Raw genomic sequence first — 14,881 nt, forward strand, 5'->3', positions numbered from 1 at the left:
CTGAAACATAATTAAGTCACTACACATGATTTTAATCTTTCAAGTATTCACCTAAATATCGAGTGCTTTAAAAAATGGGTTAATTGGATAAATGCCACTCGAATTCTGGTTATTCTGAGAAATGCCACTGCAATTTCCGAAAAACGACACGATGGGGCAGTTTTCAGTTGAAACGAACTATAGATGGGCAGTACATTAAACATACTGTAGTCCCCTTAGTTCTCTGATGATTTGGTAGGATATGTAGAATAACTAACTAATGTTGACTCGACTTGGGGGAAAGTTGTGCGTACATATATGCACCGGTCCAATCATATGTACAAAAAGCGCGCTTTAGTGGTTGACAATTGCATTTGTTACATACTTTGGGTCAGTTGGTTCGATCCTCGATTGTTCTTTGTCAATAATATATGTACTTAGTGTCAGTGTGTGCCTTAATATAAACATTCATGGTGGACATATCTCTTGCACCGTCCAATTACAAGTTAAACCAACCCCCTCATTAGGTTGATTGGTAAAGGGGCTACCAAATCAAAGGGTGTACCTGCTACTACTACTATTTGATCCTTCAGCTAGCTTGCAGAAGTAAGTAGTACCACTGTAGTAACTATAGCTAGGGTGAATATATAATCTATGGTGTAGTAAGTAGTCAACACCCGAGGGCATACTTGTCATTTCTCCATGGGGTGGAAAGTCCCCTTATATATACCCTGCAATGGCAGGGACTGAGTTGGTGCAATCAAAAGTCGCCAGCAACCATCTCTTCTTGCTTCATTCGGTCTCTAGGCGGCTAGCCATTACGACAACACATCCCAGATATAGTCAGTAGTACTAGCTAGCAAGCAAGATACTAGCCAGGTGTTGTCCATGGAGGAGATGGGGGAGGAGAGCAGCAGGTATCCATGGCAGGACTACGACATCGGCTTCGGGGAGGAGCTCATGAGGGAGCTCCTTGACGAGACGACGACGGCGCCATCTCTAGCAGCAACACCAACGGCGCCCGGCGCCGTGAGCGCTGACAATTCTTCTTCTTCCGATAAGGGAATTGGTGACGAGGAGGAAGGGGCGGCGGGGCGCCGGGAGTCCATGGTGAACAGGCTCATGTCGACGGTCTACTCCGGGCCCACCCTCAGCGACATAGAGAGCGCCCTCTCCTTCACCGGCGCTGGCGCCGGCGACCCGCTGGACGGCCGCAGCAAGTACCACTACAGCCCCTCCAGCCCAGTGTACGTCCCTCATATCTATGCCAAGAACAACCATGTATGTACAATTCTCCGTAGATTCAAGCTCAGTTTGGACATCTGTATGGAAACTCAGGGTTTTCTCGCCGGAGAAGGTGCTGGGCAAGATGGAGAACAAATACACGATGAAGATCAAGAGCTGCGGCAACGGGCTCGCCGATGATGGATACAAGTGGAGGAAATACGGCCAGAAAGCCATCAAGAACAGCCCCAACCCAAGGTACTATTTACAGTTTCACTTTCACCCTATATCAACCTATCTCTCATGGCCGACATGACTTTTAATTACTTGTAGTTCTTAGCCATGGTAGCTAGCAGGCAATTTTGCAAGCAATTTTACTTACAGTGGCATAATCACCATGGTGCAACATCCAGTTGACATATGAGAGACAGCGTGTATATATTTATCTGTTCACTCTTCAAACATGGGTGTGTGAAAGGCACATGACATCGCAGCTAGCTAGTAGCCCAAATGAGACAAACTCCAAGCTTTGGAGCAATTACTTTTGTGAACCAAATGGAGGAAGAGCAAGCTAGCTATGCACTGTCCATACTTAATTCCACAACCAAAAATTCCCATGACAGAGCAATAATCCTCCACAGCTTGCATGCCACAATCCGTATATAGCTAGTCATGGACAAAGTTAATCGCTGCATGCAAGTAAGGGGTTTCCAGAGGTGGAGTAGCTGAGTTGGTAGGTGTGTGTGCTTGCAGATGGAATATTTATTAATTGCAACCTTAAATACTTAGACCCCACAATTTGCCATGGCACGGTTGAGCTAGCTACCTAGAGCTGTCTCCATGAAAACAACCGGCTAATTTGGCAAGAAAACGATAGTGGAGTCTGTAGTTTTTGTAAATTCTTTTTTTAATAGTTTTTGAAAATTTCAGTCACCTAAATTGCACGCTACTATTGATTATTATAGTGAATTAGTGTATAGCAATATGTAACTTTTCATTTGGTTAATTTTGGCGGTGGTAATAACTAAATTGACGTGGACGTGGCAGGAGTTACTACCGGTGCACGAACCCGCGGTGCAACGCGAAGAAGCAGGTGGAGCGCGCCGTCGACGAGCCGGACACGCTCGTCGTCACCTACGAAGGCCTCCACCTCCACTACACCTACTCCCACTTCCTCCAGCAGCAGACCAGCCCTCCACCCGCTGCCGCCACCATTGCCTCAAGCTCCAAGAAGCCCAAGCTGCACCCCGCCGCCGGCGCCATTACAGTCACAGACTCCCACCACGAGAGCACCCCTGTGACAACAACCTCGCCGCCCTCTGCCGCCGTCGTCCCTGCCGGCGCCGGAGACAGCAGCCGCGACAGCGGCGGTAACGTGACAGCCGACGCGGGCTTCCTGCTGGAGCACGCGGTGCCCAACTGCTCGCCGTATCTGTTCGACGGCGGCTTGTTCAGTGATGCAGGCGTGGAGCGGCGGATGCCCAGCGACGCCGGAGGGCTCCTGGAGGACATGGTGCCGCTGATGGTCCGTAGGCCGTCTTGCAACTCGGCGGCCACCACCACCAGCTCGTCGACAACGGTCGGCTCGCCCGCCGCGATTGTGTCGTCGCCGTCGCCCTCCACATCGTCCGTGTCCTGGACCCCCGCGTCGCCGTACATCGACATGGCCATCCTCTCCAACATCTTCTAGCTAGTGGCGTAGTGTCAATTTGTCAATCACGATGATCGAATTGTTTGTGCTTGTGCATCCAAGCGTGCAAGATGCACGTACGCACGAAGGGTGCGTGATTATTAGTAGTACTATTATTATACCAGCTACTACTAGTAGCATCTAGCTAAGATAGCTGTGGCTTACTCCCAAAATAAGGAGGATGTGTATGTGTTGTGTGAGTATAGTATGATTGTTATTAGTATAGGTACCGGTGGATGTTGAATGAATAATTGTGTGCAAGATGTGAGTAATGCTCATACTTATGGTGTGCAAGGATGGCAGATGTAGTATATGTGTGTAGCAAATATAATTGTGAGAGAAGCTTGTGGGATATGTAGTCTGTTAACTTTTCTCTGGGCATGAGTTTCTCCTCTTCAGGGGCACAATTGACCATGTTATTCGGTTATTTTTTGTACAGCTATTTTTGGATGAAATTACTATCAATACTTTTTTTTTGCAGCGGTGAATTTGGCCCATGGTACCATTTTGTAGGGGATAGCCCAAGATAACTTGTTTGGGCATTAAGTTAGCGCCCATAGCAACTATATAGTGCAAATGCTAGATCTCGCTTACTGCAAGACCGTAGCTTATTCTTTTTTTAAGCAAGACCATAGCTAGTGTCACCTCAAGCGACCGACAAAATGGCCCGACCCAATAGGTGTGATACGAGCGGTTTTGCGAAGCTTCTGAGGACCAGTTCGTGAAACCTTCCATCATGTCACTTAAAAAGCACCTTATTAAATGGGGAAGGAATTGAGAAATGTGAAGGCTCTGATGACCCATTCATTTCGATTTAGGTATTTCTGTACCATACATATTTGGATCTTTCCTCCATATCTGTTGAGTGTGAGGCTAGGTTGATATCATTGAGTTGGATTAGTCCTACCTGGATTAGTCCTACCTTAATCTATCATGTCCTGCAACCACTCCAATCTCAATCTTCTGATCGGTTTTGGGAAGGTTCCACGCTGGTTTCTTCTTCTTTCTTTTATGTGTTTTTCTTTATGTTTTTTTTTCATGTTTGCCTTTTCTTTTCTTTTTCATCTTTCAAAATACATGTTGACCTTTCTAATACACATTGGACATTTTTCGTCTATAGACCGAAGATTTTTTAAATACAAGTTCAATATTTATCTGAATACATGTTAAAAATAAAATGTACATGAAGTATTTTCAATACATAGTAAACATTTTCTAAACACAAGTTGAACATTTCTTTAAATTGCATGAACACATTTTTACACTGTCATGAAGTTTTTACAAAAGAAAAATCAAGAAACATATTTTTAAACGAGTGAACAATTTTTAAAGGGTACAAACATATGTACAGACTACATGACAGATTTTTACATTTTCTTGACTATGTTTTAAAGTACCATCAACAAATCTTTAAACTTGTGAACATTTTATAAATGTCACGAACAACTTTTGATTGGTACAAACGGTTTACAAAGAGACCAAAAGTTTTACACTCCCTGGACATTTTTTGAATGCTTGATGAACTGTTTTGAAACTTAAGTTAATGTGTTCAATTTCATAAATATAAAGAAAAGTAACAAAAAACAAATAATAAAGGAACTAAAGGGCTGTTTGGATTGTGACTATCTTTGTCATATTTTGCCACACCTAAGTTGGTCAAACTTGCCTAAGGTGAGGTGTGGTAAAGTGTGGCTAAGTTGGTCAAACACTATTATTGGCGAGGCAGACGTCCTTCTCTCTATGAGGAAGATCCAGAAGCTCACGCTATCACTGGTAGAAAAAGGGCCTGTTGTCCCGGTTCGTAAGGGCCTTTAGTCCCGGTTCCTGAACTGGGACTAAAGTGTCGGTACTAATGCCCTGTCCCTTTAGTCCCGGTTCAATCCAGAACCGGGACTGATGGGCCTCCACGTGGCCTGTGCGCGGAGCCCAGGCAGGAGACCCTTTGGTCCCGGTTGGTGGCACCAACCGGGACCAATAGGCACCCACGCGTCAGCATTTCTGTGGCTGGGGTTTTTGTTTTTTTTTGAAAGGGGGGGGGGGGGGGTTGGGGGTTTTGGGGGGTTAATTTAGGTGTTTCATATATTGTGTTAGCTAGCTATAATTAATAGAGAGAAGTGTCCTCTCTTATGTCCGTGCTTGGTCGACGCTACGTACTATACATACGTATAGAGAGGACTAGACACGCTAGCTAGCTAGTAAGCAAACGAAGGAAATAGAAGATCGTCATGAACATATATGCATACAGAGAGAAGTGATATCGACCACCTCTCCTTCTCCGAGAGATTGGTCGAACAACAAGTTCTCGTATATCTATCCGACACTACCGGCTACATATATAAAATAATTATCTCTTACAAATATAATCATACGGACTCATGGTCCACATAGTATTCTCCGTCTTCAGCGATCACGTGGTCAAGAAAGAATGCCGCCAATTCCTCTTGAATTGCTCGCATGCGAGCTGGTGCTAGGAGTTCATCCCGCTTCCGAAACATCTAATTTGAAGAAGGGGGTCAATACATATATATATATATATGAATGAATGAAACTCAATACAAATGACTGTAATAAAATAAAATTGTGAATGTTGTTATTTACGTACTTCATATTGTTCGTCAGAGTACCCGCCCCGCTCACAGGTCGTGTGGCGGATGGACTCGCAGACGTAGTATCCACAGAAATCATTCCCTTGTTCCTGCCACAACCACTTTACAAGAAATATAGGTCAATCAAACTGATAAGCAAGAATGCTAAATGGTATTGATGAAACTAGCGCTTGAATCACTAGGAGATGCGCGGAACATGCTACTATAGTACTTACTTTCGGGTGTCTAAATTCCAGCTCCTTCGGCAGTCCCGGAACTTTTCTGGTGAATTTTCTCCAAACCCTTCCGGACAAAGAAAACAATTACTTGATATCAGGAAATGAACAAAGTTGCTGATATGGTGGATAATGATCGATTTAACTTACTTCTTGAGGATTTCAGTCATGTCCGCATACTCCTGGGGATCTTTCGTTTAGAGTCCAAGACGGTTACTACTCCCTGCTCAAGCCTAATCTCTAGGAGAATATAGTGGAAACTGCACACACATGCATAACTCATCAATTACATTACTATAACCTGGACTAATATATAAGGGAAACCGAATATGCACAAGACAGTAACACTCACTTGAAGATGTAAGGAAAGAGTATTATATCTTTGTTTTCATTTTTTTTGAATGATCGTAGCAAGTTGGCCTCGGTATCTCCGGGACGATGTTCAACCTCAGTTGCATCTATGAGATATGTGTTAACGAACCCAATATCACCGATTTGTCTTTTCTTCAATTCGGCGATCTTCATTCTGCATAATATAGTGAGGATAATTATAAATACATGCAATGAAAGAGATGAGCTATATAGAGAGACTTAATGACAGAAGTAGTAGTACTTACAGACAGTAGCAGGTGATCGTTGTTTTATCGAGGGCCAATTGATTGAAAAACTGATAGAACTCCTCAAATGGAATAGGCAACAGTTCAATTCCAATGAGGTCATGCTCCGGTTTAACTCTCGCATACAAAGTACTCCTCCCCCAGACTCTCTGCAGATTTTCAAGTACCAATCATGTAATCTTCGCATCATCGTTGTTAAAGATTTTTCATCTTTGACGAGAGGCTTCCCGTACTCGTATCTGTGTATCTGCACCTCCATGGGATCATAATGTACATCGTCGGGCAGGTAATCGTCAACATTGCCATAACCGGGCACCATCCTCAGATCGACGATGTCACTAGGCACCTTGAGGGGGGGGGCACGATTGCTTCGCTTGTTCGCCGAGCTGGGCAATTTGTTTCCCAGCTGCTCGTCGTTCTTTCAGCCTTTGATCACTGACTGTACTTCCCGACCGCTCCGCTTCGACCCATGTCTTTGCAATAATGCGCTCATAGTTGCCTTTCGGCGGAGACTTGGGTGGTTTTGCCAGGGCAGCCAGAGTGCGCTTCACTTTCACCGGATCTACCTTCTCCTCCGGAGGTGGATGTCTCTTTGCTCTCAACCCTTGAAAGCAGTCATCCACTTCGGTTCGTGCGATCTTCGCGTTCTCCTCCGGGGTCCTCTCGTATGGTAACTTCTGTGGACTCTTCAGAGAAGGACCGAATCTGTATGTCCTCCCGCCTCTGGTTGTACTGCTAGACGCCGGCCGAGCAGACGAAGCGGTTGTCTTCTTTACTTGCTTATGAGGCGGAGGAGAAGGACTACGACGCGCCGGAGCAGCTGCTGGAGTGGCGGCGGGTCTCTTCCGCCCTTACTGACGAGGCAGAGAAGGAGGAGGCTGGCTGCTCGGGCGCGTCGGCGCAGGCGGAGTGCCACCACGCGCCGGAGAAGGAGCCGGCCGAGGGCCCTGATCGTCACTCGCCGGAGGAGGAGGCGGTGGAGGAGGCGGAGTGCCCTGACTCGCCGGAGGAGGAGGAGGCGGAGGCGTCCAGTTCGGAAGGTTGATGAGCTCCTTCCGCCATAGGCATGGAGTCTTCAGAGCAGACCCCAGCCGAGTCTCCCCTTCACCGGTAGGGTGGTCAAGCTGGAGGTCCTCAAATCCCTCCGTTATTTCATCCACCATCACCCTAGCATATCCTTCTGGAATCGGCCGACAGTGAAAAGTTGCGCCGGGTTCAGTAGGATAAACAGAGCCAACAGCCGCCTTGACCTTCAAATTCATCCATTGCGTCATAAGGTGGCAATTTTGAGACTCTGTGATAGCATCCACGGGATAGCTGGCAGGAGCCATCAAGGCATGCTCCGGCTGAAGTAGCTCGGTGGAAGCCACGCTGCTTCTGCGCTGAGATGGCGGGGTAGCTTCGGGGGAAGCTTCGGCAGTACGTTTACTGCGATTTGCTTCTCGTTCCTCTATCGCGTCTACCCTTGCTTGCAGCGCCTGCATTTGGGTCTGCTGCACTTTTTTCCTCCTCTCATGGGATTTGTAACCGCCTGCGTCCGGAAACCCAACCTTCCACGGAATGGAGCCTGGCGTGCCTCGTGTCCATCCAGGGTGCTCAGGATTCCCGAGGGCCATTGTGAGCTCGTCGTTCTCTCTGTCTGGAAAGAACTTCCCTTGCTGCGCTGCTTCGATATACTGCTTAAGCTTCCTGACTGGTATGTCCATTTGATCGTTCGTCCAAATGCACTTCCCTGTTACAGGGTCCAAGGTTCCGCCAGCCCCGAAGAACCAATTCCGGCAACGGTTTGGCCAGCTAATTGTCTCTGGTTCGATCCCTTTATCAACCAGATCATTCTCAGTCTTGGCCCACTTAGGCCGGGCTACGAGGTAGCCACCTGACCCCGTGCGATGGTGAAGCATCTTCTTCGCAGCATTTTGCTTGTTTGTCGCCGACATCTTCTTACTCTTTTCCGATGTCTTGTGGGCCACAAATGCGGGCCAGTGATCTCTGATCTTCTCATATCTGCCCTTGAATTCTGGTGTCTCATTATTTTCGACAAACTTATTCAGTTCTTTCTTCCACCTCCTGAATAGTCCTGCCATCCTCTTAAGAGCAAAAGACTTGATTAATTGCTCTTTAACTGGGTTCTCTGGATTATCCTCTGGCGGTAGGGTGAAATTTGGCTTCAGCTCAGTCCAAAGATCATTTTTCTGCATATCATTGACATAAGACACCTCAGGGTCTTCTGTAGCCGGCTTAAACCATTGCTGGATGCTTATCGGGATCTTGTCCCTAACCAGAACCCCGCACTGAGCAACAAATGCGCTCTTTGTCCGGAGGGGTTCAATCGGTTGGCCGTCGGGCGCGATTGCTATGATCTCAAACTTTTCATCCGAGCTCAACTTTTTCTTCGGGCCTCGTCTCTTTACCGAAGTTGTGCTCGATCCGAAGGGCTAGAAAAAAGAACAAAGACTTAATTAATATGTGTACATACCAAAACAATGAATGCATCAATCAGCTAGTCAGCACAGGCTTAACTAATATATATACCTGGCCGGACTCGGTTCGGTCACCGGAGCCGTCATCACGGTCTCCTTCTTGCACCGGCATTGGGTCACCGGAGCCGTCCTCATGTTCTTCTTCTTGCACCGGCATTAGGTCACCGTAGCCAGCTTCTTCACCCTCTCCTTCCAGACCATCGGTGTCGTTGAGAAACAACGAGACCGCATCACTTCCTTCTGCGATTATGTCCCTCAACAACGCTTCTTTTGCTTCGCCTCGGGCGGTGTCCATAGTTTCTACAAATATTTACAATATGGCAATTATTATTCAAACATGACAGATGGATATATTAGTGCCAAACGTAGAACTAGCTACCTAATCATAGTAAGGAATCATATATATTAATTAGTGGCCTCGACCCCCCCCCACGTGTTGAAGCTATCGGGAGGGGGTATATATCGACAACGATGACACTACATCTATATGTCCCTCGACGACCCTCGTTCCCGATAAAAAAAGAGGAAGAAGAAGAAAAAAAAGAGGAGAAGAAAGAATAGAGGAGAAGAACTCCTCTATTCTTTCTTCTCCTCTTTTTTTCTTCTTCCTCTTCTTTTTTTATCCTCTTCTTCCTCTCATGTTCGAGAGGATCGCCGAGGGGTCGGAAGGTTGCCTAGTGTCAAAGGATTCAACAAAACCATGTCTTCATCATTAGGCGAAAGTAACATGTGCATGATGGTACGAAGCTCTCCAAAGTTCTTTTGTAACGGAGTCCCAGATAAGATAATTCGCTTTTTGGTACAAAGTTCAGCAACACCTTCCAGATATCGTTATTTTGAAGGCCTTTGCTGAAATTCATACAAAAAGGCAAATTATCCTATCCGGGACACCATTCCAAAATAACTTTGGAGGACTTCGTCATGCCCTGGTTACTTCCGGCTAATGATGAAGCCATGGATTTCTTCAATACTTTGACAGTAGGAAACCTCTCTCGACCCCTCGGCGATCCTCGACTCCTCGAACCCTCGACGACCCTGGAACCCTCGACCCCTAGACGACCCTGGAACCCTCGACCCTCGACCCCTCGACCCTATAGAACCCTCGAAGAAAGGAATAGCTAGAGGAGAAGATCGAAGAAAAAAAGAAGAAAAAAAAGAGGAGAAGAAGAAAGGAATAGTGGAGAAGAAGAGAAAATAGAATATTCTATTTTCTCTTCTTCTCCACATTCTATTTTCTCTTCTTCTCCACTATTCCTTTCTTCTTCTCCTCTTCTTTTCCTTCTTTTTTCTTCTTCTTATTTATTTCTCCTCTTCTTTTCCTCTCCTCTTCTTCTTTCTTTCCTCTTCTTATTTTCTTCTTTCCTATCCTCGACGACCCTGGAACCATCGACCCCTAGACGACCCTGGAACCCTCGACCCTCGATCCCTCGACCCTATAGAACCCTCGAACCCTCGACCCTGAAACCCTCGACCCTTGACCCCTTAACAACCCTCGACCCTCTACCCTAGTTCCCGACCCTCGACCCTCTACCCTAGTTCCCGACCCTCGACCCCTCAGCGATCCTCGACACCCTCGTTCCCGATAAAAATTAAGAAGAAGAAGAAGAAGAAGAAGAAGAAAAAGAAGAAGAAGAAAGAGGAGAAGAAGAAAGGAATAGCTAGAGGAGAAGATCGAAGAAAAAAAGAAGAAAAAAAAAGAGGAGAAGAAGAAAGGAATAGTGGAGAAGAAGAGAAAATAGAATTCCTTTCTTCTTTTCCTCTTCTTTTTCTTTTTTTCTTCTTCTTATTTATTTCTCCTCTTCTTCCTCTCCTCTTCTTCTCCTTTCTTCCTCTTCTTATTTTCCTTTTTCCTCTCATTCTTTTTCACATAAATTTTTGACATTTTTAGCACATTCTAAATTTTCCTAACTCTTTTACAACCACAAAAATTACTCCAACTTCATGACAGTACCCACACTCCATTTCACCAAAAACCTTCTGATCCATAGTTTAAATTTTTTAAATTTCATTCAAATGAAATTTGAACTAGATTCAAATTCCTTGCTGAAAACCTATTCTAAACCAATCAAAAAATTCTGAAATTTTGCCATCACCTTTGTCTTGCATCAGTACCTCGCCACAAAAAATATCATAAATCCTAAAAATGCCCAAAGCCATCTAGCATTTGATCAAACACCCTCTATATGCACTGTTCATATCTGTAAAAAAATCAGAAATTTCAGAAAAGTTTGCTGCTGCTCCACTCCTTCTCCTCTCCTCTCCTTCTCCTCTCCTTCTGCTCTTCAATGCGTCGGGGCCGGCGGCGACCATGTAGCAGGGGCAGAGAGCAAGGGCCGCACTCGATCGGGACCATGGGAAAGGGGGGGGGGCTCACTTCGAGGGGGGCGGCGATGGCAGGAGTCCGGCGACGAGGACGGCGGGCTCGGGGCGGCACGCGGTGACAGGGACGGCGCACGGCCGGCGACAGGGACGAGGAGGGGTGGGCTCGGGGAGGCACGCAGTGACGGGGACGATGAGGACGGCGGGCTCGGCGATGCCGGCGATGAGGACGACGCGGGCTCGTGGAGGCGACGACGTTGGCGGCGGCGGCGTAGACGGCAAGGTGGAGCAGCCTGACGGCGTCGGCGGCGGGGGAGGAGGGAACTGGCGATGCAAACTGAAAATTTTCACAAGTGTTTGTTATATAGTCCAAGCTTTAGTCCCGGTTGGTGGAATAAACCGGGACTAATTCCCCCTTTAGTCCCGGTTGGTGCCAGCAATCGGGACCAAAGGCCTCTTTTCAGCAGCCCAAAGGGCGGGAAGCGGCGGCCTTTGGTCCCGGTTGGTGGCACCAACCGGGACTAAAGGGGGGCATTGGTCACGGTTGGTGCCACGAACCGTGACCAATGCCCCCTTTAGTCCCGGTTGGTGCCACCAACCGGGACCAATGGCCTTGTGCTGCCCCGCGCCCAAAAGTTTAGTCCCACCTCGCTAGTTGAGAGGGCTCGGGAGTGGTTTATAAGCGCTGCTGCGCCCACCCTCCCGAGCTCCTCTCAACTGCAGGATTTCGGGCCTAATCTGTCACTGCAATGCCTGTGGGCCTACTGGGCCTGCTGCGGGCCTGAATCCTGGCCCATGGTAGGGTTTCTAGTCGTATTCAGGCCGTGGTGGCCCAGTAGGTGGCATTTTTTTGTTTTTTGTTGCTTTATTTATTTTCTTTTGTTTTTTTGCTTTATTTTTTAATTCTTTATGCTTTTAGTTTTAGAAAAATTATAAACTTTTTGTTAATGCCATTAGTTTTCAAATTTGAAAATAATTTTTTAGTTTTTTTGTTTTCTTTGTTGCTTTATTTATTTTATTTTGTGATTAACTTTACTATAAAAATAGTTTTTTTTTCCTGTTTTTTGATTTGTTTTTTGCATTATTTATTTTCTTTTGTTTTTTGCTTTAATTTTTAATCCTGTTTGCTTTTAGGTTAGCAAAATTATAAACTTTCTGTTAGTGCCATTAGTTTTAGAAAAATTATAAACTTTCTGTTAGTGCCATTACTTTTAGAAAAATTATAAACTTTCTGTTAGTGCCATTAGTTTTCAAATTTGAAAACACTTTTTTAGTTTTTTTGTTTTCTTTGTTGCTTTATTTATTTTATTTTGTGATTAACTTTACTATAAAAATAGTTTTTTCCTGTTTTTTTATTTGTTTTTTGCATTATTTATTATCTTTTATTTTTTGCTTTAATTTTTAATTCTGTTTGCTTTTAGGTTAGCAAAATTATAAACTTTATGTTAGTGCCATTAGTTTTAGAAAAATTATAAACTTTCTGTTAGTGCCATTAGTTTTCAAATTTGAAAACACTTTTTTAGTTTTTTGTTTTCTTTGTTGCTTTATTTATTTTATTTTGTGATTAACTTTACTATAAAAATAGTTTTTCCTGTTTTTTTGATTTGTTTTTTGCATTATTTATTTTCTTTTGTTTTTTGGTTTAATTTTTAATTCTGTTTGCTTTTAGGTTAGCAACATTATAAACTTTCTGTTAGTGCCATTAGTTTTAGAAAAATTATAAACTTTCTGTTAGTGCCATTAGTTTTCAAATTTGAAAACACTTTTTTAGTTTTTTTGTTTTCTTTGTTGCTTTATTTATTTTATTTTGTGATTAACTTTACTATAAAAATAGTTTTTTCCTGTTTTTTGCATTATTTATTTTCTTTTGTTTTTTTCTTTAATTTTTAATTAGGTTTGCTTTTAGGTTAGCAAAATTATAAACTTTCTGTTAGTGCCATTAGTTTTAGAAAAATTATAAACTTTCTGTTAGTGCCATTAGTTTTCAAATTTGAAAACACTTTTTTAGTTTTTTTGTTTTCTTTGTTGCTTTATTTATTTTATTTTGTGATTAACTTTACTATAAAAATAGTTTTTTCCTGTTTTTTTGATTTGTTTTTTGCATTATTTATTTTCTTTTGTTTTTTGCTTTAATTTTTAATTCCGTTTGCTTTTAGGTTAGCAAAATTATAAACTTTCTATTAGTGCCATTAGTTTTAGAAAAATTATAAACTTTCTGTTAGTGCCATTAGTTTTCAAATTTGAATAGTTAAAATTTGAATTCTTTGAAAATTGTTTGAATCACAAGTTTGTGATTAACTTACTAAAAAAATGAGAATAGATGCGCTTATAGAGAAAATTCAACCTAAATTCCTAGTCAATTTCTATGAATTTCAGAGAAATTCACTATGAATTTAGGTTAAACTTTTCTCTATTAGGGCATCTATTTTCACTTTGAGAGGAGCTTAACAAGGCAGACAGGGAAGGGCTTATAAACCGGTGTGAGCCCCCTTCGGTTGGCGAGGTGGGACTAAACTCGGCCCGCAACGAGGACCAACCCTTTAGTCCCGGTTTGTGGCACAAACCGGGACTAATGGTCATGGGCCAGGGGCGAGGAGCAAAATTATAAACTTTCTGTTAGTGCCATTAGTTTTAGAAAGTTGAAAGTTGAAAGTTGGCATGGGCCAGGGACTAATGGTCATGGTATTATGAGGGCCGAACCATAAGACATGAAAGCATTTCAAATGAACTCTGAAAAAGTTGAAAGTTGGGATGGTATCATAATTTCACCCACATAGCATGTGCATGTACAAAACGGACAATGGTAGCATGTTCGTGTGTTACAAAGTTGCGGGAGAAAGTCTTCACTTTTTCTTCGCTTGTGTCATTTGCTTATTGCACCGTAACCATGGATAATCTTCATTGTTTATCAGGATGCTTGGGTCAACCTTGACATTGAAGGGAGGAATTTCATGAAACTTTTCATAATCTTCAGACATGTCTGTCTTGCCGTCCACTCCCAGGATGTCCCTTTTTCCTGAAAGAACTATGTGGTGCTTTGGCTCATCGTATGATGTATTCGCTTCCTTATCTTTTCTTTTTCTCGGTTTGGTAGACATGTCCTTCACATAGATAACCTGTGCCACATCATTGGCTAGGACGAACGGTTCGTCAGTGTACCCAAGATTTTTCAGATCCACTGTTGTCATTCCATACTGTGGGTCTACCTGTACCCCGCCGCCTAACAGATTGACCCATTTGCACTTAAACAAAGGGACCTTAAAATCAGGTCCGTAGTCAAGTTCCCATATGTCCACTATGTAACCATAATATGTATCCTTTCTGCTCTCGGTTGCTGCATCAAAGCGGACACCGCTATTTTGGTTGGTGCTCTTTTGATCTTGGGCGATCGTGTAAAATGTATTCCCATTTATCTCGTATCCTTTATAAGTCAATACAGTCAAAGATGGTCCCCTGGACAACAAGTACAACTCATCACAAACAGTGTTGTCACCTCTGAGACGTGTTTCCAACCATAGTGATGTGAACTAGACTACTGACTCTAGTAAACTCTTGGGTGTTAGTCACATGGCGATGTGACCTGTGAGTGTTAATCACATGGCGATGTGAACTAGATTATTGACTCTAGTGCAAGTGGGAGACTGTTGGAAATATGCCCTAGAGGCAATAATAAATTGGTTATTATTATATTTCCTTGTTCATGATAATCGTTTATTATCCATGCTATAATTGTATTGATAGGAAACTCAGA

General features: G+C 43.9%; 1 protein-coding gene across 1 annotated transcript; it reads left to right on the forward strand.

Moving 5' to 3' along the window:
- Positions 1-722: 722 nt before the first annotated feature.
- Positions 723-3,171, forward strand: LOC147982464 (uncharacterized). Its single transcript, XM_087514411.1, has 3 exons — positions 723-1,226; positions 1,318-1,461; positions 2,251-3,171. The coding sequence occupies exons 1-3, from the start codon at positions 868-870 to the stop codon at positions 2,891-2,893; spliced, it is 1,146 nt and encodes a 381-aa protein (XP_087370537.1). The 5' UTR covers positions 723-867; the 3' UTR covers positions 2,894-3,171.
- Positions 3,172-14,881: the final 11,710 nt, after the last annotated feature.

Source organism: Triticum urartu, chromosome 3A, assembly GCF_056163025.1.
Source record: "Triticum urartu cultivar PI428250 chromosome 3A, HENAU_Tu73, whole genome shotgun sequence".
Taxonomy (NCBI): Eukaryota; Viridiplantae; Streptophyta; class Magnoliopsida; order Poales; family Poaceae; genus Triticum; species Triticum urartu.